This window comes from Ursus maritimus, unplaced genomic scaffold, assembly GCF_017311325.1.
Source record: "Ursus maritimus isolate PB19 unplaced genomic scaffold, ASM1731132v1 scaffold_11, whole genome shotgun sequence".
Lineage (NCBI taxonomy): Eukaryota > Metazoa > Chordata > Mammalia > Carnivora > Ursidae > Ursus > Ursus maritimus.
In genome coordinates, this window is record NW_024423453.1 from 5,476,560 (window position 1) to 5,501,461 (window position 24,902).

At 39.0% G+C, this 24,902-nt stretch overlaps 1 protein-coding gene across 2 annotated transcripts in view; it reads left to right on the forward strand.

Annotated features, from left to right (window-relative positions):
- The window catches only part of EGF (epidermal growth factor), an 89,025-nt gene that overhangs the window by 42,045 nt on the left and 22,078 nt on the right, over positions 1 to 24,902 (forward strand). For both annotated transcript variants that reach the window (XM_040626248.1, XM_008689428.2), the window contains exons 8-16: positions 3,433 to 3,555; positions 4,451 to 4,576; positions 5,868 to 6,004; positions 8,046 to 8,194; positions 12,538 to 12,642; positions 13,901 to 14,124; positions 17,937 to 18,104; positions 18,789 to 18,938; positions 22,042 to 22,152. In XM_040626248.1, coding sequence (XP_040482182.1) covers positions 3,433 to 3,555; positions 4,451 to 4,576; positions 5,868 to 6,004; positions 8,046 to 8,194; positions 12,538 to 12,642; positions 13,901 to 14,124; positions 17,937 to 18,104; positions 18,789 to 18,938; positions 22,042 to 22,152 — 1,293 coding nt within the window. The remainder of the gene's footprint in view (positions 1 to 3,432; positions 3,556 to 4,450; positions 4,577 to 5,867; positions 6,005 to 8,045; positions 8,195 to 12,537; positions 12,643 to 13,900; positions 14,125 to 17,936; positions 18,105 to 18,788; positions 18,939 to 22,041; positions 22,153 to 24,902) is intronic.

Consider the following 24,902-nt stretch of genomic DNA (forward strand, 5'->3'; position numbering starts at 1 on the left):
CTGTTTGTAGCAGAAAAGCCCTCAGTTTTTCACCATTGAGTATGATGTTAGCTGTGGGATTTTCATATATGGCCTTTATTATGTTGAGGTATGTTCCTCTAAACTACTTTGTTGAGGGTTTTTATCATGAATGATGTTGTACTTTGTCAAAAGTTTTTCCTGCATCTACTGAAATGATCATATGGTTTTTATCCTTTCTCTTGTTGATGTGATATATCACATTGATTTGTGTATATTGAACCACCCTTGAGCCCAGGAATAAATCCCACTTGATTGTGGTGAATGTTTTTAAATTTATTATTGGATTCAGTTTGCTAATATTTTGTTGAGTATTTTTGCCTCTATGTTCATCAGAGATACTGGACTGTAGTTCTCTCTCTCTCTCTCTCTCTCTTTTTTTGGTAGTGTCTTTATCTGTTTTTGGTTGTAGATTAGGGCCTCATAGATTGAATTTTGAAGCTCTCCTTCCTCTTCTATTTTTTTGGAATAGTTTGAGAAGAACAGGTACTAACTCTTTAAATGTTTGGTCGAATTCATCTGTAAAGCCATCTGGTCCTGGACTTTTGTTAGTTGGGAGTTTTTGATTATTGCTTCAATTTCATTGCTGGTAATCAGTCCATTCAAAATTTTCTATTTCTTCCTGATTCAGTTTTGGGGGTTATGTGTTTCTAGTAATTTATTGATTTCTTCTAGGCTGTCCAATTTTTTGGCATATAATTTTTCATAATATTCTCTTATAACTCCTGTATTTCTGTAGTGTTGGTTGTTATTTCTCCTCGTTCATTTCTGATTTTGTTTATTTGAGTCCTCTCTCTCTCTCTCTCTCTCACTCTCATGAGTCTGGCTAGAAACTACTCAGTTTTGTTGATTTTTTTCAAAGAACTAGCTCCTCGTTTCATTTATCCATTCTATTGTTTGTTTGTTTTTAGTTTCTATTTTGTTTAGTTTTGCTCTGATCTTTATTATTTTCTTCTTTCTACTGGTTTTGGGTCTTGTTTGTTCATTCTTTTCCTAGCTCCTTTAGGTGTAAGATTTGGTTGTGTATTTGAGATTTTTCTTGCTTCTTGAGGTAGGGCCTGCATTGCTATAATCTTCCCTCTTAGAACAGCTTTTGGTGAATCCCAAAGATTTTGGACTCTGTGTTTTCATTTTCATTTGTTTCCATGTATTTTTTATTTCCTTTTTGATTTCTTGGTTTACCCATCCTGGTTTAATAGCATGTTATTTAACCTTTGTGTAGTTGTGGTTTTTTTCCAGATTTTGTCTTGTGGTTGATTCCTAGTTTCATAGTGTTGTGGTCAGAAAAGATGTATGGTATGACTTCAGTCTTTTTGAATTTGTTGAGACTTGTTTTGTGTCCTAACATGTGATCTCTTTTGAGAATGATCCATGTACACTTGGAAGGAATGTGTATTCTGCTGTTTCAGGTTGGAACCTTCTGCGTATATTTGTCAGATCCATCTGATCTGATGTGTTAACAATGCCACTGTTTCCTTGCTGATTTTCTGTTTGGATGATCTAGCCATTGACGTAAATGGGTTGTTTAAAATTCCCCAGTATTATTGTATTACAGTTGATTACTTCCCTTATGTTTGTTATTAGCTGCTGTATGTATTTGTTGGGTGCATAAATATTTACAATTGTTAAATCTTCTTGTTGGATTGTTCCCTTAATGATTATGTACAGTCCTTCTTTGTCTTTTGTTACAGTCTTTCAGCACTTTGAATATATCATGCCACTCCCTTCTGGCCTACAATTTCTGCCAAAAAATCAGCTGATAGCTTTATGGGGTTTCCTTTGTATGTAACTTTTTTTTCTCTTGTTGCTTTTAAAATTCTCTCTTTATCAGCACTTTTTGCCACTTTAATTATTATGTGTGCTTGCATAATGCCAATCTTGTGGGGCCACCTTGGAGAACTCTTGCCTAGGGCAGGTTAGATGCAGTAGGGGTCCACAGGGGAGTGTGGGGGCAGGGTGTGTTGTTAGTAAGCTAGGTGGAGAGTGTTGGCACTACTGGTTCCCACCGGTGTCTGTGTATCTGGGCCAGGGAGTGGGGGAGAGAAATGTCATGGGTTTTTAATATTTTTAATATGGTTCAATAATGTTATTATGTGTCTTTGTTTGGATTTCCTTGGGTTGATTTTGTTGGGTGCTCTTTGTATCTCCTGGATATGAATATCTGTTTAATTCCCCAGATTTGGGAAGTTTACAGCAATTATTTCATGATGTTAATCTGTTATGAAATCCTCTATGTGCTAGGCATGAGATGCATAATCTCGCTTGATTGTCAAAACTTCTAAGACCTCTATGGTACACATAGTTTATATTTTAATCTTTGATTTACTTGGAATTTATTTTGATGTGTCGTGTAAGGTAGTGATTTAACTTTTGCCCCAAATAATCTCTCAGTTATTTCTGTGCCATATTGGATGATCTTTCACATGTTCAATGATTTAAAGTGCTTTTACCACAGGGGTGCCTAGGTGGCTCAGTTGGTTAAGCATCTTACTCTTGGTTTTGGCTCAGGTCATGCATGATCTCATAGGTCGTGGGATTGCATCACGTTCCATGGTCAATGGGGAGTCTACTTGAAGATTCTCTCCCTCTGCCCTTCCCTCAACTCATGTGTGCACATGCTCATGCTCTCTCGCTCTAAAAGAAATAAATAAATCTTTAAAAAAATTCCTTTATCACATACTACATTCTTTTTAAATAATTTTTATTTTGTAATATTAGTCACCATACAGTACATCCCCAGTTTTTGATGCAATGTTCCATGATTCATTATTTGCGTATAATACCCAGTGCACCATGCAATATGTGCCCTCCTTAATACCCATCACTGGCCTATCCCAATCCCTACCCTCCTCTTCTCTGAAGCCCTCAGTTTGTTTCCCAGAGTCCGCATACTACATTCTTATGCATACTTGAGTCTTTTCTAAAATAAGATTTCTATCTGGTTCTATTATCCACTCTGTCTATTCCCGCACTCATTCAGTTAATGATCCTTTGTGATACATTTTGATGTTTGTTAAGAGCCTTTCATTTTCTTCCTACACGTAACCACACTAATACAGTGTTCTTAATTTTTTTTTTTACATGTACAGTTAGTTTTCCAGATAAACTTGCAAATCATTTGGCTAAGTTCCACCTAAAATATTTTGATGACTATTAACTTTGAAAATATTATTTGACATAAAAGAAACTTAGAGGAAAGCTAGAAGCACTTTCCAAAATGAGGTCTTTCTTTACTTTTTTTAGACTTGAAATTTTTCTTTATTTTTACATCTCCCTTACCACAGCATTTCATAAATATCTGATCCTTGATTTAACTTACTCTTTGTAGCATAACATTTTTATTAGCAGTTGATTTTGCTAAATTTCCACAAATCTGAATTAACACTAATCTTGACCTTATGCTTCATTAATTAGAATTAATTTCCTGTCCAAGCAATACTTCTAAATGTAGCCATGACTGTGTTCTGACATCAGATGGTCCTGTATGTTTCTGTCCTGAAGGCTCAGTGCTTGAGACAGATGGAAAAACATGTAGTGGTAAGTTTATTTACTTTTTGTTTGTTTGAAAACATTAATTTTCTGAGTGACACCTAAAGATTGATCTTATTTATAAAGGAGAAAAGACTTTCTAACATTACACATTAAAAGATATTTGTGCAACAGAGTAACATGTAGATTTATATCAGGTTTGTGTGTGTGTGTTTTTCTTTTTAAATGGCATAGTGTGGTAGTTATGAGCAAGGGCTGTGAAGTTAGACAGCTCTGAGGTAACACTACCTGTTAGTAGCAGGGTTATTTTGGACTAGTTGCTTGCCCTCCCTTAAGCTCATTTTTTTTTTCATGTGGAGAAGTTAGTCAGCCCTTCCTCCTGGATTTGTGGCCAGCATTGAACAAGATGATGGATCAGAGTTTTTAGCCTATTCCTTGCAGCTAATAAATACCTCTCTACTTTTATCTTCATAGAGACTTAAACATATAGAGGGCTGGGTATAACTTAAAATTAGCATAAGAGTTGTGTGTGGCTCTTTTTTTTTTTTAAATAAAGAAAGCAAAAAAAAAATCATGAGGCCAAAAATATATGTGAGAAAAAAATATATTAGTCACTAGCAAGAGTTGGACCAGCTGTCAAACTCATCAAAATATATTTCTTATTCCAGCCGCTGTCAGTGCACATGGTCTTCAAACTCAGGGGTAGAACGGATGGAGGACAGGGGCTGTTGGGATGTGAAGGGTTAACATTCAAGCTATGAGGTTATAGGAAAATGGAATACGGTGACATTTTGCTCTGAAAAATAACCTTGATTGCAGCAGTAATACAGATTGTGGAAATGGCTTTAAAAACCAACATATACTGGGTTCACTCAGTATTTTGATGAAAAATTGTTATATTTTTGAATGACATGGCATCATCAGCAAGTGCTTGTTTTTGTAGGCTGTTCCTCACCTGATAATGGTGGATGCAGCCAGCTCTGCCTCCCTCTCAGCCCTGTCTCCTGGGAGTGTGGTTGCTTTCCTGGGTATGACCTCCAACTGGACAAGAAAAGCTGTGTGGCGTCAGGTTAGTGCTGTGGATATTTGAAAGTGTGTCTCTGCAAAAAGATTATGTGAAAACATTTTATTTAGAAAGATGGGGAGTTAAATTGCTTTTGGCTTCTGGTTTTTTATTTTTGGAAATAGAAAACAAATCACATTGTAAATATAAATAAGAATTGCATAAATAAATAAACATGTTTTTGAGGAATGTTTCTAAGTTTATTAGCACTCAGCAAAGATTTACCTCAACACCAAGTATGGCCTTCCAGTGCATGTGAAAATCATGACCAGAATAGTTTTTTGTTTTTTGTTTTTTAAAGATTTTATTTATTTAACAGAGGTAGAGACAGCCAGCGAGAGAGGGAACACAGCAGGGGGAGTGGGAGAGGAAGAAGCAGGCTCACAGTGGAGGAGCCTGATGTGGGGCTCGATCCCATAACGCCGGGATCACGCTCTGAGCCGAAGGCAGACGCTTAACCGCTGTGCCACCCAGGCACCCCATGACCAGAATAGTTTTAAAAGACTTCATAGTTTAGAGGTGTTTAATAAGTATTTGTTGATTGATTTGATTTTTATCTCTCCAGTGAATGTAACCATCATAATACTTTGACAAATTCTGTCCTTTTCATGTCAAGATTTAATATGCCATTGAATACTTGAATAATTTTTTCATCTTCTGACATTCTACCTCTTGTGTCCTTCAACAGCTGTGGATTCCTAGATTTATACCAAATTGATGTTATCTCTCCCTAGGTTCATTATGCTTATAATCTGGGATAACATAATGAGGAGCCTGCAGAGCCTGCCTTAGACCCCGCTACGCCTAACTTCTCAGGGCCTTAGTGAATATAGCGTAATCTGAGCTCTGAAAATTACCGGGGGTCTTGTTATTAACTCAAATAATCATGCCTCCCTTTCAGAAGTGCTCAGGTCACAGAAGGGTATTTATTTGGACATGAATTAATATAATCTGCTAATATTAATATGTTTCCATATGTGTGAATCAAGGAGATTGTGGCACTAAGACTTGCATCATCTAACTATGGTGTTGGCTGTTTAATGCTGGCTTTTTTTATAAGTCAACTGCATTTTAAAAGCAGGCACCTAGACAGAGGAATATCCAGTAAAATGAAATTCTGGTAAAATGTTGCCTCATAGAGGAAATCTTCTTCCCTGCCTTAACCTACACCATGCTGGTGAGAAATTAAGAGGACAAGAACTGCAGAAAGAGGGTACAGTGAAAAGGAAAAGTCAGAAGTACTTACTAGGTTCCAAGGCATATTTTAAATGGAGCCATACTTGAATTTTGTTAACAGGACCACAGCCATTTTTGCTGTTTGCTAATTCTCAAGATATTCGACGCATGCATTTTGATGGAACAGATTATGGAACCCTGCTCAGCCAGCAAATGGGAATGGTTTTTGCCCTTGATCATGACCCTGTGGAAAATAAGGTACGGTTTTGTCGCTTGAACAGATGTGGCTACGCTTTAAGGACAGAGTAGAGGATTTTATCCTAACAGATGACCTGAGCTACTTGAAAATCCTCTGCTAAGCTCAGAATGATTAGGCGCAGAAAAATGTAGATACAGATATTGGAGCATAATTTGGGAAATTTATGGACACTCCTATTCTCATAACCCTATCTTGGCCCTTAATGTGACTCAGCCATCTTATTGGGAATGACTGAGCAGGATCTTAAATTTAGTTTCCTCTTTGGAGGTGAGTTTGGGAGGCTAGCACAGTGCTGTACACACAAGAGGACTGCCATGAATAGGTTTTTAGTTATTTGCCAATAGCGGAAGTAGTGGGAGGCTGGGGTGGATTATATTTGTGCTAGGTTAGAATGTGCTTGAAATGATATGTTATGGTATCTTCTAGAGTTTAATCACACAGTAGTTATAAATTTACATAGTTATTAATTACTTATTTAGTTATTACTAGATAGTGCAATAATTCCTAGAATTTTAAACTTTGTATTTTTGTGTCTTCCTGATTTGAAGCAGTCTTGTAAATGGTCAAAAGGGACAGAGTGAAGCAGATTGATTCTGTGTTTAATTGCCTTGGATTGATAGCCAAATATAACTCTTTGCAAACGAAGTTTTATACTTAAACACTAGTGAAAAAAAATCCTTCTTTCTTTTCCTTGAACTGAATCGATAAGATTCCATGGAAGAATTATATTAATAGAAAGAAAATAATTAATGGGGAAAAATCAGTTCAAGATTCTTTTATTACCAAACTAGTTTTTTTCCTACACGGTCAGCACTTTTTATAAGGTGAATAAAGAGACCTAGAATGAACTTGCAGTCATGTGGCTGTTTTTCATTTCCCTGGTCAAGTTCTCATGTTCTTGCCCTTCAAAGTACGGTCCTTGGACCAGCAGCACCAATATCACGGAGCTTGTTAGTATTGCAGACTTCCAGGCTCGACCTCTGACCCCTGGAGCAGAATCTGCATTTTAACAAGATTTCCAGGTGATTTATGTGCACATTTGAATTTGAGAAGAGCTCTAGCTTAGTGTTTTTTTAATATGAGAAGTACCTATTTTTGTATTATGGAATAGAACCTTTTCTGTTTTATCTAGAAAGATGATAACCCATTAGTTAATGAATTGCCATTTTATGAACATTCTCATCATTGATTATAAGTTTATGTACATATACCTACTCAGCTAAAATTCCACACATGCTGTCATTAAATTGTCTGCTGACCCACAGCAGTTTTTAACACTCCCACAAAATTCTTGTGCCTGTTTGCTAGTCTGCATAGGAGACTGAAAAAGAGCTTTGCACCTGCAAGTTAGGTTCTGTTGAATGAGATGGATTAATTAAAATGAAATTAAATATGATTAGAGATGAAAGAAAATTTGGCAAATATCTAGTCTAACTTTGTTATTTTTTCAGTTGAGAAAATTGAGTTTAATGACTTGGTCAACTCAATTAAACAAAGAAGGGCCTGAACAGGAGAGGAACCTTTGTCTCCAGATTTGCAGTGAAGTGCAGTGCTGTGGACTGAACAGCAAAAGACACAGCCCAGCTTGAAGCCCCCACTAAACTGCTCATCATTGCCCCCTTTCAGGCTGTAGAAGCCATTAGAGTTCAAGTACAATGGCTTTGTTATTGACCAATTATCAAAGGTTAATAAATTACCCAGTAGCAATAGAAATATGTGCCAGGCACAAGGATACACACACACACACACACACACACACACATATTATATATATCTCCTTTTTGGTTTAGTATCATTATCCCCATTTAACCAATGAGGACACTGAGGATCTGAGACATGGAGGGACTTGCTTATGTTTACACACATCTGGGGAGCAGCAGAGGTGGAAGGTGGAATTCAGGTGTACGTGTGTGTATCTCCAAAGCCAAGCTCTTAATGATTACACTATATGATATGAAGATTTACTAACTGTATTTGTACATATTCCACATTAATTTTTAAAAACAAATCAGATAGAAATGCCTATGTTCTTTTTTGTAGATATACTTTGCCCATACAGCCCTGAAGTGGATAGAGAGAGCTAATATGGATGGTTCCCAGCGAGAAAGGCTTATTGAGGAAGCAGTAGATGTGCCTGAAGGTCTTGCCATCGATTGGATTGACCGTAAATTCTACTGGACAGACAGAGGGTATGCTTCCTCCTTCACTTTGAAGCCACGTGGGATGGGAGAGAGGGTATAGGTGATACTGCTGGCCTCATTCTCCACTTCGAACCTAAGAAAATATTGCTAGGCGCTTGGGTGGGACTGGAGGAAAGATGCCCCTAATGCTGTCCATATCCCCTCCACTGCCTCCACACTACCAAGCAGGATGGTCCTCCTTTCATCAAGACTGGATCTGTATCCAAGGGAGAATTGTGAGGACCAAGAAAGTACCATGTGTTTTTACATTTCAGGCTGTGGTAATGAGAGAAATGCAAAGCCTGTCTGAGTGCAATCAGTAAGCATCCCTTGAGCCTCTGCTGTGGATAAGGCCCCATCCTGGGTAACATGCGAGATGCAAAGGAGCGTGGGGAGTGTCCCTCTTTGCAGTCGGCTCACAGTTTAGCCAAGGAGCTAAAGCACAGGGACCCAGGAAAACCCAGTACAAATGCCTGTTCTACATATCCGTAGAAGAGGTGTATAGAGAAGGCAGTGCATAAATAATTGCCAAATGAACGGTGTACACACCCAGAGGGAGCTTTGGAAGAGGCTCCAGGAATCAACCAGCCCAACCCGCTCCTTGTACAGACTGGAAGGCACGTGCCGTCTCCCCGTGAATAAGCATGAAGGAGGGAGCAAGGCTGAACGCGAGAGTTGTAGGCCAAGTCCTCATGAGATTGGAGAGAGGGTCTGCTTTCCCTGATGTGGGAAAGAACAGAACTAGAGAGAAGCCCTGATGTTTCTGCCCTCTGGGCGTGCTGCTCTCAGGGCTGTAGAGGGGCAGCTGTGCTTGGTGTGTGTGTGACTTGCATGAGCCCCAGGAAGAGAGGCGGTGAGAGGGGGGTGGAGGAAGGAAGTGGCCGCGTCTCTCATGTGTGCTATTGAGCGCCCACTCCTTGCTTCTGAGAGAGGCCGCTCACCGCAGAGAACAGGCAGCTGTCACAAGACAGTATTAGAAATCCTCTGTGCTCTAGGATGTTTTCTCAGCGTGATTTAAAGCCATGGAGTGTCACACTAGTCAACCCGTGCAACTATATTAAAGTGAAAGAAGATGAAATTAATGAGGATTTCACCTCTAGGAAGTCAGCGGTCCCCGCCCAGAAGCAGAAGTGCCAGGGAACAGGTTTATAAGATTGGGGGTAGGTTTCCTATGTCCCAGAAAAATTTTTTGGTCTAGATAACCCATGGGAAACAAATGGTGTTTTAAAAATGAGCCGGATGTATGGTGTGGTATACAGTTATAAATAATATGGTACTTTTATATCCACGGTAGGTACATTTTCTTTCATTCATTCATTTTTGTTTGTTTACTTAAAAATGCCTTTATTCCTTTATTCTTTGGATATTTATTTATTGAATGACTGAAATGCATCAGACATTGTGCTAAGAGCTTTATATCCATGACAGTATGAATCCCAAAAAGCTAAGTTTTCTTATCCCCAATTTAAAGATGAAAAAATGGAGAATTAAAGAGATAAGGGACCTTTCCCAATGGCAGGCAGCCAGCAAGAAGTAGATCTGGAAGTTCAGTTGCAGTAATGATAAAAATCATAATAACAGCCTCCTCTGTGTTGAGCTTACTTAAAAGGACGTTAAAATGTCAGCTGCGCATAATAACAGAGCTCATCTGTGGCTGCTCTCAGAAAGGTAAACGTTGATCAGGACAGCAGATGTCAGCCGCTCTTGGCCTCTCTGAGGATGCCAGGTCTCCTCATATTTCCCACATTTGCGTGGCACCTTTAATTTGCACGGTGTTTGATTAATGGCCTCATGGAACGTATTGCAAGGCAATGCCTTCAGGAGATAGTCACGCACCTCCGTGTCCTGGAGAATCAGACCTCAACTTCCCCAGTTCACTGACTTCGGTAATAACAAGCCCTTCTAAGTCCTCTTCCCTCTAACGGCAGCTGTTAAAAGAAAACCTTTCATTTGTCTGGAAATGAGAGTTTATAGCTTGAAAACCTTGATAGTAGCTAGAAATTGGATTTAAATAACTGAGATTCCAAGCTCATGATATTAGATTATATGGTAACTTTTAGCCCGTTAAAAGAACCAGACTGGATGCTTACAGTTTATATTGGCTGAGGAAAAGACAGATTCAAATTAACATCTGACTGTAGGAAGGAAGCTAATTGATCATTCCACTGGCAATGCTATTATTTAACATTAAAGAATCCTGATTCTTAAAGTCAATTGCTCAGTAAAAATGAATCAGGAGGGCAAAAATATATGTTTGCTCCTGGGAGGTATAAATCACTCTACTAGGGTTCTGGGTGGACAAGTCCTGCCCTGGAAACAGGGTGGATTTTGGAGTACCCCAGTGGCATTGAGACTGATTAGATCATGGAAAAAAAGAGAAAGACACTCCACCAGGTTAAGGGTCGTGCTTGAACGCGTGTGCACCCAAATGTCTGTGCTTGTCTTTGCTTTCTCATTACCCACACTGGAGTTAGAGATTTGCTTTCTGGCTCAATCAAATGGAGGTGTATTATTGGGTGAACCCCTGGGGGACCCGTGAAAGTAAATTCCAGCCATCCTGAGCTTATGTCCGTCTTGATTCTCATCATTTCACTCCTGCTCAAAACAGCAAGAGTTTAGAGATGATGTAACAGTGAGATCAGAACTGACAGTTTTATCTCCCCTGGTCACAGCAGGAGGCCTCAGAATTCCTTCCCTCCCACCAAGGGACAGGCTCAGTGACAGTTCTGATTGAGTGAATTTGACACATTGAGATCAAAAATACCTTCTACCAGCAGTACCTTGCCGAGGATCACCTCATCTGGGAATAGAATTACCTTTTAAAAGTGGCTCTGTTGTACCAATGGCTTCCAATTATCCACCACCCTGAGTTGGTAGTTTGCACAGTGTACTTGACTAGCACAGGCCCTGAGCCAAATTTGCCTTTGCCTCGCTCCTTGCATAGAAATTACGAGGAGGACTATATGAAGCCCCTTCCCCACCAAGTGGCTAGAAATCACACTCGAATAAACCACCCAGAGATCCTTAGTGTTTAGTAGAACAGGAAAGAGAGAATAGTTCTGCCCTGTGTTTCTGGGCAGGCCTGTTTTATGCGGACATTGCCTACAGAGCAAGAGATAGGGCTTTCCAGATGTTGGTTGAATAAGTTAAAGATAGTTATACTTTCTAGTTTGCGGCAGGGAAACAGGCTGAGCAGACCACATGGGGTGGGGAGGGGACGTTCTTCTTACTCCCTCCGCTGTGGTTCTGCCTGCTCCTGGATGCTGCTTGGAAGCCCAGGTTAGTACATGGGGGGGGGGGGTGGGTTCGGGAATAAGGCATCTGTCTGATTCTGCCGCTTGTGTTCTTTATAGTCTCTGGACTCTAATTCCCTGTCCCTCTCCTGCTCAACTCTAAGCTCTGTAAGGACAAGGACAGGGTTTAGATACTATTGTCTCCAATGCTTAGGCCAATCTCAACACACAGTAGGTGCTCAGTAAATATTTATTTGATAATAAAGGTCAGTTTAACAAATAGAAAAATCAGGAAACAAGGATTTTCTCCTCTGCCAGATTTTGAAGGGTTATTTTTTTTTTGTTAATATTTAAAATTTATTTATTTGTCAGAGAGAGGGGTGGGGAGTGTACAAGCATGGGGAACAGCAGGCAGAGAGAGAAGCGGAATTCCCACTGAGCAAGGAGCCTGATGCAGGACTCAATCCCAACACCCTGGGATCATGACCTGAGCTGAAGGCAGACACCTAACCAACTGAGCTACCCAGGCGTCCCTATTTTTTTTTTAATGTAAAGATTAGCAAATAATATTTCAGTACTCCCGTTTGTCTTAGAATCATATTGAAGAAAATTAAGTCAACAGAAGTCTTCCCTCTGCCATCCTTTTGCTGGCTGTCTCTGTGGCCCTTTGAGGCCTACTCTCTCTCCTTCCTGTGGTCTGTGACCATGGAGATAATAGCTCCTCCCCTCTGGCTTTCAGGAGCCGGGAAGCAGTGAAGAAAAGGGGTTGGTGGTATTTACACTCCTGACTTTGTCCCTGCCAGACCCCTGACACAGTCTCCTCTTACTGTATCCTTTCACAGTGTATTTTAGTTGTGTGGGATAAATATTGGGATACTGATTAAAAGACCATTTAAAAAAAATAAAATTCGTGGGTGTATGTCTTGACATGTGTGTGTGTGTGTACATGTGATGGCCCTGACTTGTGTTGAGAGTGTGTGTGCATGTGTGTACACACATGTAATGGAGATAGTTTAGAATGCTCATCTTTGCATTACAATAAGTAACAGGGAAAAGGAGCATGTTTGTTTAAAAAGTAAAGTTGATGTAACAAGCTCCTTTATATTACATGCATCTTAGGAAATCTTTCATTGAAGGGAGTGATTTAAGTGGAAAACATCGTGAAATAATCATCAAGGAGGACATCTCTCAGCCACGAGGAATTGCTGTCCATCCAATGGCCAAGTAAGTATTTGTGAAAATAAGGCACTTTCCTGTAGAGGTTATGAGACAGTTCATGTTTGATATACTGGTCTCCAAAATTTGTCTTAAGACCTCAGATGTTCAGTGGAATCAGAAATTAAGAAAATCCATGAGATTGGTTCAAACTTTCAGAAATGACGTAGCTAGCATGACTTCCTCATCCTTTTATGTCTTTCGACTTTCTATTCTTACATAAAAATTTTGTTATTCAGATAACCTTCCTTTTAAGCCAATTTAATTTTTAAAAAAGAAGTGGGCTATAATTCATTAGCCAATTAGATGCAAGCCCATGAAACTACTTTCTTTAATCTGCATTATTGCTTTCCTGAGTGAAGGATGGTATTTGTATTGCTTGGCTTATGAATTCTATTTAGAAAAAAACATAAGATGAATTTGAATCATAGGTCATTCCTAGATTTAGATAAGTGGAAATAGAAATCATGAAAGATTAGAGGACTATATTGTTAATTGTGAATTAGTGACATATTGGTGACAAATGTTGGTTTAGGTTTAGAGAATTAAGGAGAATAATGGACTCCTTCCTAGTTGTTAAAAAACAAGGATTAAAAACTAACCCTATTTTATTTATAATGGGAATTTTATGATAGTCTATGGGAAATAATATACTGGCAGCAATTGGTAATCGATTTGGAGCCAGCCATATGATTAAAAAAGTGAGAATGTAACCATCTCTAAACAAACCAGTAGAAAAGACAATGAACCATATTGACCTCAAAAAGTGTGCCTCAGTGTCCGATTAATGGAACTTAAAATTGACTGCTAACTGAGTACATTGTATAAAACTAGATAACAGATAAATATGCTATTTCCTTTATGTTGCAATTTTACATTTATAGTGAATTTTATAAATGCATAGCAGAGGGACAGGCTAACAAGATTTTATTGCCTTTTGCAGCATGAAACGCTAATTTAAGAATATCCTCTTGAACACATTTTCAATTAGTAATATAGTACAATTTTTCAAACTAATAATTTCTTCTTTATCCAATGATCTGAGCCTTAATTTGGCATTTCCTGTCCCCAGGATGCTCTACATTGGAAAGATAATTTTTGCTATTGAGAATTATTTGTCCAGCGTACACTGCTATACTTCCTATGTTCCTTGGTGTACCACTTCAGTTTATTCGAAAGTGATTTACATCGACATTTTCAGTGATGAAAGAATGGAAGAATTTTTTTTCATTCAAATTTTATTTGTTGTATGCTTTCTTGTTTAAAGGAGATTATTCTGGACTGATATGGGGATTAATCCACGAATTGAAAGTTCTTCTCTTCAAGGCATTGGCCGACTGGTTATAGCTAGTTCCAATCTGGTCTGGCCCAGTGGAATAACAATTGATTACTTAACTGACAAACTGTATTGGTGTGATGCCAAGCTGTCTGTGATCGAAATGGCCAATCTGGATGGTTCAAAACGCCAAAGGCTTGCCCAGAACGATGTAGGTGAGGCTTTGGGATGGGTGATTTCTTCATCTTGACCTAAGTGTTGATAAGTGTTAAATACAAAATGTGTTTTTACACACACACACACACACACACACACACACTCACTCCCAGACACACCCTTCCCTCTGCCATATATGGTGAAAGAGTTATGGAGACAAACACACTGACAGACTTCTTTGGGGACTTCTGAGCTACAAAGGTTACCTTCGCATTGGAATACTGGATAAAACATAGTGCTGTATAATCATTTCTCTTTGCCAAGATTTCTCAAAATCAGAATGAAAATATTAAAAATTTTAAGACCTCTTTAGGAATAAGAACTTGATTCGGTTGTTGTCATTTGTTATGTTTTAGACAATGTCATTTGTACAACTGTGATAGTATCACCTTCAGCTGTTAATGAGTATCCATTCATATGCAAAGATTAATAAATATAGTTTTCTTTCCTATTATATTTTCAGATTTTTCATGGGGTGTCATGTATGTTCATAAATATATTTAAAATGCTGTAGTCTATGCTAAACGTTGAAAGAGAAATACTGGGGTTGCCTGAGGCTCAGTGGGTTAAGCGTGCAACTCTAGGTTTCAGCTCAGGTCATGACCTCCAGGTAAAGAGATTGAGCCTTGTGTGGGGCTCCCTGCTCAGCGGGAAGTCTGCTTTCCCTCTGCCCTTCCCCTCACTCCTGTGAGCGTGCACACTCTCTCTCTTTCTCATAAATAAATAAATCTTTAAAAAGAGAGAGAGAGAGATACTGAATGTACCAGGAGCCATCGCATTTTCTTGAGCAGGAATTGTGTATAAGACTGGCGCCTCGCTATAACCACTTAGGTAGCAGTATAGGGTTGGATTGAGATCTGGAGAGAAGGAAATGAGTCAGGAGGCTACAACAGTTGTCCAGTCAACAGTCGATGAAGGCCTGAGATAGAACATTGCCATTTCAAAGTGGAGGATTAGAGTATTAAAAAAAAGATCTGTGAATGAAAAATTTAGAGGAGTTGGTAATAGATTGACTATCACAATGAGAGTCAGGGAGATGCTGAAGATGCTTCAGAGATTCAGAAACTGGTTGGTTCAGGAGATGCAAAACATATGCTCTATGCCTTTTACGAAGAAACTGATAGTCTGTATATTTATTTTGTCCATTCTTTTTGGCTTAGAGGAGATAAATTTTTAGATTTGTATTATATATTAAATAGGTCATGATAAGTATAATTGAAAATTTTCTTCCAAGAGCCCTTAAAAATTAAATGTGTACTTTACAATAAATCATAAGCTTATCTAAGATCATAGACTTTATTCATCCATGCACTTAACAGATATTTATTGAATCATTTTGGGAAGTAGAGATACAGTAGAGAGTAAAACAAAAATGGTTCCCGTGAGGTCATGGAGTCTGGGGGAAGGGGCGTATATTATTAAAAAAAAAAAATGCATCACTCGAATAAATGGGAAATTATAGCTTTGATATATGAAGGCATAAGGGGATTTGAAAATAACCAGAATGTAAAGGTAGCATATGCTAAACCAAAAAGCATAACAGAAACTCTGTGAACAATTTCTATGCTGCCGTAATCTGTGACTAATACAACTTCCTATTAAAAGCCATTATCGATGGACTTTGGGGAGGGTATGTGTTGTAATGAGCACTGGGTATTATGGAAGACTGATGAATCACAGACCTGTACCCCTGAAACAAATAATACATTATATGTTAATTAATTGAATTTTAATTTTAAAAAAGCCATTATCAAATATTTGATATGAAAATATCTAAGTGACCATTTCCATCATTACAGTGCCATCTACTGGTGTGTAAGTGGTGGCTTCTCAGCTGCTCACTCAGGATTTTTAATGTAAAGACTCAAGGACTCATTCATTCTTTTTTTTTTTTTTTTTAGAGAGAGAGCATGCATGGTAGGGACGGGGGAGGGGCAGAGGGAGAAGAAGAGAGAACATCTTAACTGGTTTCAGGCTCAGTGTGGAGCCTGAGGCAGGGCTTGATCTCACCACTCTGAGATCATGGCCTGAGCCGAAATCAAGAGTTGGATGCATAACTGACTGATCCACCCAGGTGCCCCTGAAGGAATTCATTCTTCATTTAACATTCAACTGTGGCTCTTCTATTTAAAAAATAAGGAAGATTATGTCTAGTGTGAGGTATTTGTTGAAAAACTATAGCTAATTCTCATCAACTATACTTCAGTATATGTGCTGCCGAAGCGAGCACATCATCAACTATACTTCAATATTAGAAAAAAGAAAAAAAATTTTTTAAAAGATTAAAAAGAAAACATAGCTAATTTAACACATGCTACAACATGGTTGAACCCTGGGGACATTATGGTGAATGAAATATGCCGATCACAAAAGACATACCATATGAGTCTACCTACTTGAAGTATCTAGAATAGTGACATTCATAGAAAAAGTAGAATGATGTTTGCCAGTGACTAAGAGGGGTGGGAAATGGGAAGCTGTGGTTTCATGGATATTAGAGTTTCAGTTTTGCAAGATAAAAATGTCTAGAAATTGGCTGTACAACAAAGTGAATGTACTTAGCACTACTAAAAATGTACGCTTAGGTTAAGATGATACATTTTATGTTAGATGTTTTTTGCCGTAACAAAAAAACCCCTCATAGCTATATAAAAAAATTTCCTTGTTGCATTTATGGCTTTAATTGGGAACAAGAGGCTAGAGACTAAAATGCATCTTAATGGCCCTGGTCAATAATGACTGATGGAGACTCATTGTCACCAGGACAGGTCATTTGAGTTTTCTGCCAGAAGAGGGAGACACATTCGAATCCACCAAATCCATTGCTCATTTTCAAAAAACTGGCCTGGGACATGCGACTGGACATGATTAAAGCTTCCAAATTTGGGGCTCCCTAGCTTTTGCCTCTTGAGATAGTGTATTACAGCATTTCCCTGCTTACTATATATACTTGAATATCTTATCAGGAAAGTTCCAGGGGCATGGAGAGGTGGGTTAGTGAGGTGGGGTCAGAAGAGCCCACTTAGGGGTTGATAGGAGCCACGAAAATGGAGGCAGTAGATAATAAATGACCTTTAAACAGCTTGGCTAAGAAGGGAAGGAAAAAGACAAAAGAAAGCTAGAGGGGCCAGGAAGATGAGGATATTAAATGAGCTAAGGGAGGAAAGCTAGTAGAATGAAGAGAGTGAAGACGTAAAAGAAAGGCGTAACTGACAGAACAAGAGAGAAGAAAGAATGGGACCAGGAGCACAGGCCAGTGCACTAATACTAGATAACAGGAGAGATAGGAAAGGAGGTGGGGGTCGGGTGCAGGGAACTGTGTTGCTGGAGATGGGAACTTAAGAAGACTGTTATTCAATTACTTCAAATTGTTGAAGATCTTACAACAACCTGTGAATTTAGTCTATTACATATTGTTGCCACTCAAAAGACAAGGAACCTAATGCAAAGAGAGGTAAAATAACTCATTAAGGTTTAGTCTATAGTGACAGAATCACCGAACACAGAAACATTGCTGCCCTGTCCTCCTCCTTCCCAATATTCTGCCAATCAGCCCACATTCTCCCACTCCCCAAATGCTGAGTGACAATGCGAGGACCTCATACCACCAAGCTCCCATTCTAAGATGAGGTTCCCTCATCATGGGGGTTCTCCTTGGTGCAGGTGTAGGGAGCTGTGTGTATCCTGCTTAACAGCTATATTAAAGGAAAGCTTTAGTGTGGGAATTGTGTGAGCATGTTGTAAGCCTTATTCTTTAAAAAATATTCATGACAAAGACAAGATGTATGTAATGGATTTAAACTGCTTCCAGGGCACCCCTTTGCTGTGGCTGTGTTTGAGGATCATGTGTGGTTCTCGGATTGGACTATGCCATCGGTAATAAGGGTGAACAAGAGGACTGGCAAAAATAGGGTACGTCTCCGAGGCAGCATGCTGAAGCCTTCATCACTGGTTGTAGTTCATCCATTGGCAAAACCAGGTACACTGGACATCACACAGTGTTTCTTTGGCTGGCATCTGTAACTATTCTAATTGTTTGATGGGAGAGGAGGAGGGGAGTTTATTGCGATTCTCACTAATTTGGGTAGATGCTAAAATTTCCTGAGATTTGGATTGGGTTTAAACTGAGACAATCTGTTAGTGAATTTGGGCTTTATCTCTCCATTCTCATGTTTACTTCTCCTGACCAGTTTCTACTTAAATTGTTCCTTTTCAAGGACTCTTGGGTTCAAGGCACTTAGGGTGGGGATGTGGGAAGGGGGGCAACCTAGACACCTGCAGTAGAAGCTTCTATCTCTTCTGGGGCCTTTCCCTACCCCCCCCCCAGAGTGCCGGTGAGTAGCGTCATTCTGTGTCCTGTAATAACTTCCTTCTCAATTGCCCTTGTCAGTTTGACTAGATTATGAGTCAGGAAATAGGGATCACATCTGCCTAAAGAGCTTCTTGAACAAAAGTACTGGCTATACTCAATAAATACTCACGAGGTAGTAACATTCTGAGCTGGTCTTAGAACTGGCTTAGAACTACTTTGAAACAGCTCTTGATATAGGCTCCATTTCGACACACTGTGTTTCTCCCTCCAAAAGCTCTACTCTGTGATTTGTATCAATGGCATTTTTTTGATTTCCAAGCCCATCTGTGAATGTACCTCTTTCCCCACAAGGAGCACAGCCCTGCTTACATCAAAATGGAGGCTGTGAACATATTTGCAAAGAGAGGTTTGGAACTGCTCAGTGTTTGTGTCGCGAAGGTTTTGTGAAAGCCCCAGATGGGAAAATGTGTCTGGCTCTGAATGGCCATCAGATACCGGCAGGTAAGATGATAAATTGTGTGGCTAAATTATCTTATTTTGGTGCAGGAATATAGTTCTGCATCAATCCCTATGCTTTTGGTGATGTTTAATATTTTGTATTATTAAAATTTCCCTGCCTCGGGGCACCTGCGTGGCTCAGTTGGTTAAGCATCTGACTCTTGATTTCAGCTCAGGGCATGATCTCAGGGTTGTGGAATCGAGCCCGGCATCGGGCTCTGTGCTGGATGTGGAGCCTGCCTAAAGATTCTCTCTCCCTCTGCCTCTGCACCCAGCCCCCAAAATCTTCCCCGCTTTTAGGAATGCCACGTCTTTTTGTTTTGTTTCTTTTTCACCTCTGATGAGTTTGGACTCCTTATTAAAGACTGAATTCAATTGACCTCCTCTAGTTCTAAAATTAACAAACAAAAGATAGTATTCAAAACATAGAGCTCCAGTCCTCCGGCCCTCAATTAACAGTGGAGTGGCCCCAACTTGGAAAAAAAAATGCCAGCATTTTATGTTCAGAAACACTTTGTTTAGATGTTTTATGGCCTCAAATTTAGAGGTAGTCATATACAATCCTCCTACCATATAACTGGTCTTAATAAAGAAAAGTAAAGTCCTTTACAATAAATAACTTTAGGGTAGTAAGTAAGTGTAGGGAAAGTAGCCTGAGAAGGCTTGTGATCCGTGTTTAAAAAACTAAATACAACTTTGAGGAAGAGGAAGGAAGAAGAAACCAAATGCGATGTGTAGCTGGTAGTGCTGATTTGCTTCCCTTGAATGTGCATGCAAGCAGTTAAAGAGTCATTGGATTCATTTCCTGATATCTTCATACCAAAGAGAATTTAAATTTTATTAAAGATTTTTAAAAATTCATTTATCTAGGAGGCATGGTGTAAGTTAGGTGATAGATTAACAGCAAACAAATGGATTGATTATCCATGGACCAGAATCAGTTACTTTGGATTTTCAGAATTTTCTATTGTTTCTTTAGAACAACGGTTCTCAATATTTTTGGTTTTAGGACCCCTTTACACTCTTTTTTTAAAAAAGATTTATCTTAGAGGGAGAGTGCGTGCACAAGTGCACGTGCGAGGGGAGAGGGGCAGAGGGAGAGTTCTCAAGCAGACTCCCCACTGAGCATGAGCCTGACTCTGGGGCTTAAGGGCCACAGCCCTGATATCATGACCTGAGTCAAAATCAAGAGTCGGACAGCAGGTATTACCCGAGGACCCCTTTTCACTCTTAACCGTGATTGAAAACCCCAAAGAGCTTTTGTTAATGTGTGTTATATCTACCAATGTTTAAAATATTAGAAATTAAAACTAAAACTTGAGAAAATATATCTATTAAAATTACAATAATATTCCATTATGTATGAGCATAACATATTTTCCAGGGAAATAAATGAGATAACGATTTTCTATAACAAAAGTATGTAGTGAGCATAATGGTACTGTTCTACATTTGTATCCTGAATGTCTGGCCCAATATAGGGCAGCTGGATTCTCATATCTGCTTCTATGTTACATCTGTTGCTGTGTTGTTTTAGTTGAAGCCTATGAAGAAAATCTGACCTCACACAGACGTGGATTTGCAAAAGAGAGGATTGATCATTTAATAGCCTTTTCAGATGACTTTTTTGTATATCCACTGTTGATACAATGGCAGAACTGGACAGGTCTTAGTTTCTTAAACCATAGTTGTTGTGTGGAATCTGAAGCCACATCAATAAACTTTTTGTCACCAGCTACGTTAAAATCCAGTGGTCTGTCTTGTACTTTGAGTGGCTCTTTTATCAATGCGTGGTTTTGCGGCATCATGTTGGTTGTTTGAAAATACGGATTGGCTGAGTTGTGCATATCTTCCAAGCGTCACTCCCACATACCAATCGCATTCATTAATTATTACCATCAAACTCATTAGACACATCTTTGAGTGTTGGGATTTTCGTCAAGCTCAGGGTAGTGGAGAAAAGTTTTCAGAATTCTACTTTTCACTTGAAAGCTGAAAATTTATCATTGGCAATAAGTAATGTCAGTTGTTTTTCTTGAAACGACAGACACACTTCATTTTTGAGAAAACACTTGCCAAATTTCCAAGTGTTAACGACATACTTCGTCAGTCAGCCTTTCACGTAAAAATTATGTCCAGTGAAAAAAGAAGCTAGTTTTAGTTTGCAACTGAAAGCATATGTAAGTGCTTTTCCTCCAGACGACCATCGTAACTTCAGAAGGTGCACAGTGTTTTCTACATACTACCCATTTCAGTACAGAGAATATTAAAGAGCCAAGTATTCCATGGTTGAGATTTTTTAAAATTAATAATTCTTACTGCTTCATCATGGTTCTTCTTAACTGGGACAGGGTGTGTGTGTGTGTGTGTGTGTGTGTGTGTGTGAATGTGTGCACTGAAGAGCATGACTATTAGTTGAGTTTGGTGCCATCGCCGTAATTCATGCTAAGGTGCCGGCAGTTTTACCTAATGTCTAATATCACATGTATTTGCATTTTGTGAAAATACTTTTGACCTTATGGACTCTGTGCAATGGGAACCCGGGGGTCCATGGACCACACTTAGAGAACACATTTAGTATTTTAGGGTATCATTTTTCCCATGTACTGAGGAATTGTATAGGTCCCATACCTATGTTAAATTATGGCTTGTTTATACCCTTCCACATTTCTAAATACAGGTAAAATAAGGCCAAAATAAGTATTGAAAGCAGCCTAAAGCAGAAGAAATATATATGGAAGGCAAGTTCGGGAGATCATCTTATTAATTTGTCCTTAGTGATGGTGGGCTGTGATTGTGAGTTGGTTTTGTCCATAAGGATTTTGGTATTCTACTCTTGTTGTTTTTGCCAGTACCTCAAAGAGTCCTGTCTTTTTGCCCTCTGGCTCTCCCAACCCTCAACCACCAAGTGCACTGAGTGATGTTTGGAGGGTATGGTGTAACAGGCAAGATTTTTTAAATCACCAAGACACTGCTAGTTTTCCTGAATGCTCTTCCTGTAAGAGTAAGTCTAAACTTACAACCAGCAAACAGCCATAAATAAAAATGTAATCAAACTTTCTTGATCATAAAAGGTAAATCAACTGAATCTTTCGACCTTCACTAGGTAATGAAGCAGATCAAGTAACACCATTGGACGTCTTATCCAGGAACAGAGGATTTGAAGATAACATTACAGAATCTCAGCATTTGCTAGTGGCTGAAATCATGGTATCAGGTATGATTAAGGAGTTCTCCAGTACAGCTTTGGTTCCAGCGATTTCCATCCTACCAGTTAGAATCCTGAATTAGCTCTCTAACTTTGGCAAAGTGTACACAAAACTAGTGAGGCCAAATTTTGGACTCAAACTTTGATCCTTCTTTTCTGAACCGCGTGCCTGAGGAAGATGGCTCCATATTAGACTGGACATGAACTTCACTCATTGAGAGTCTTTGAACTGAAACTTCTTTGAAGAAATCTAACTTGGAAAGGAAGGTGAAAAATAAGACAGAACAGATTTGAGTGTGTCCCCATCCATACCTAGTAATTTTGATATTTAGCCCATCTAGCTATAATTCCATTAGTGTGAAAAGTAGATAGTAACTGATAAGCAAATATGGGTTGGTTGCTCTAGAGTTTACAAACAACAAATGTTAAAATCGTGTTCTTCTATATTGCACATTTATTACCAAAATGCCAAATAATTTGTTCAGTATCTTACAACTTCAGGGAACCTAATTCTTTTATATTCTGTATTCACTCATGAGGTCAGTGGTTTTCAAACTGGGCTTCACTCAGCCCTAGAACCTCTGCAAGCCTCAGCACTTCTTCACTGCTCTCTACCTGTAATCAGTACAGATCTACTTTGAAACATTTAATTTATTTATATTTCTAAGATTTTATTTTAACATGGGGTGCCTGGGTGGCACAGCGGTTAAGCGTCTGCCTTCGGCTCAGGGCGTGATCCCGGCATTATGGGATCGAGCCCCACGTCAGGCTCCTCCGCTATGAGCCTGCCTCTTCCTCTCCCACTCCCCCTGCTTGTGTTCCCTCTCTCGCTGGCTGTCTCTATCTCTGTCGAATAAATAAATAAAAAATCTTAAAAAAAAAAAAAGATTTTATTTTAACAAAGTATCTGTGGCTAAAAATAAGTTTGAAAACTCCACCTTAAGATCTTAGATCCACTTAAAGTGCTCATCCAACTTTGGTGGTCTACACATTACTTTATCTGTGTATGAGACCCTGGAGACCTCTTACCTTTCCCTATAAGAACTTATCAGTACAGGGGTGCCTGGGTGGCTCAGTCGGTTAGGTGTCCAACTCTTGATTTCAGCTCAGGTCATGATCTCAGGGTTGGGAGATCGAACCCGGCATCAGGCTCCCCAATGGATGTGGAGCCTGCTTAAGATTCTCTCTTCCTCTCCCTTGGCCCCTCAACTCTCTCTCTCTCTCTCTCTCAAAAAAAAAAAAAAAAAGAACTTATCAGTATGATTTTTTATAAAATACACAGAAGTGAATATTTTTGGTAATAATAATTTGTATGGAGCTTTAGAGTTTACCAGGTACTTTACCCTCTAATTTGATTCTTTTTTTTTTTTAAGATTTCTTTATTTATCTGAGAGAGAGAGAGGGGGGAGGGGAGGGGCAGAGGGAGAGGAGAGAGAATCTCAAGCAGATTCCCTGCTGAGCACAGAGCCCAATCTCACAACCCCAAGATCAATCCCAAGAGTCGGAAGCTTAACTAACTGAGCCGCACAGGTGCCCCTCTAATTTGATTCTTATCACAACTTATCACTTTACAGATTTGAAAACTGAGGCTAAGATATATTAAGGTAATGACTTTACCAAAGGTTTTTTGAAAATTATGAGCAAATAATTAATTCATATCAAGAAAAAGTCTAGAAAACAGTGCATTAGGAATATTACTCATTTAGGGATTATTTATTTGCTACACACTGTGCTAAGCACTAGGAATATGATAATGAGCTAAATATAGCCCTGTTCTCCAAGGTCACAGTCTGATGTAGACACAAGTAAATGATAGACTAAAACAGTTTAAATAAATATTAGCAGTATTGAAAACCATTTAAAGATTGCTAAGGATCCCTAGAAGTTCCCAGAGCATAACTGGAAAGACTAATGTTTGGGAGATTCAAAGACCAAGATAATGACAGATAGTAAATTAGACACATTGGTGATGAGATAACCAAAGATTTGGAATACATATACTGTATAATAGGCTGTGTTTGGCTTCATACCTGAGACTTGACTTTGTGCAGAGTAGATGGAATTGACTGTCTTTGTGAAAACTGCCTCATCTTCCCATAGCTGAATTGTGTTCTCTTTTGTCTTAGTGTATAAAGTTTTAGTTCTACTCGTGTTAGGCTAAGGGGTCATATTTATATTTTGTAGTGAGATTTCATTTAAATAAAGTGCCTATGCTAAAAAGAATTTGAAACTCTATAATAGATTTTAGGTTAGGATCAATATATTCTTATTCCCCAAAGACATACAGACTGCCCTGTAGCAAGTAGATCTGTATACAACCAGGCAAAGAAATTCAGTCATAAAAAGGTCTCGTTGTCAAGTTTACTAAAATAATGAGTTCTTCTAAATTCATGAATAAAATTTAAAATTCTTAACATGGGCTGTTGGGCGTTAGCTGAGCTAGTCCTTACACACCTCTCCAGGCTCAGAGTGTGCCTTTCTGCCCACGGCTTTCTATGGCCAGCATCAGTTACACTGGCCTTGCCTGTGACAGACAGATGCTGTGTTCTCAGCCCACAGTGCTCTTTCTACACCCTTCCTAGTCCTGTATATCCTTCAGATCTCAGCTTCAGATCTTGCTCAGAAAGCTTTTCCTAGTCTCCTAAGCAGGTGAGATGAGAGTTATTTCAGCTCTCTTAGAACCTCGTGTTGTTTATTGAGAGTGCTATCACACCTGTACTTCCATAACTAATTGTACGAGAAATCACAGACCCTGTCTA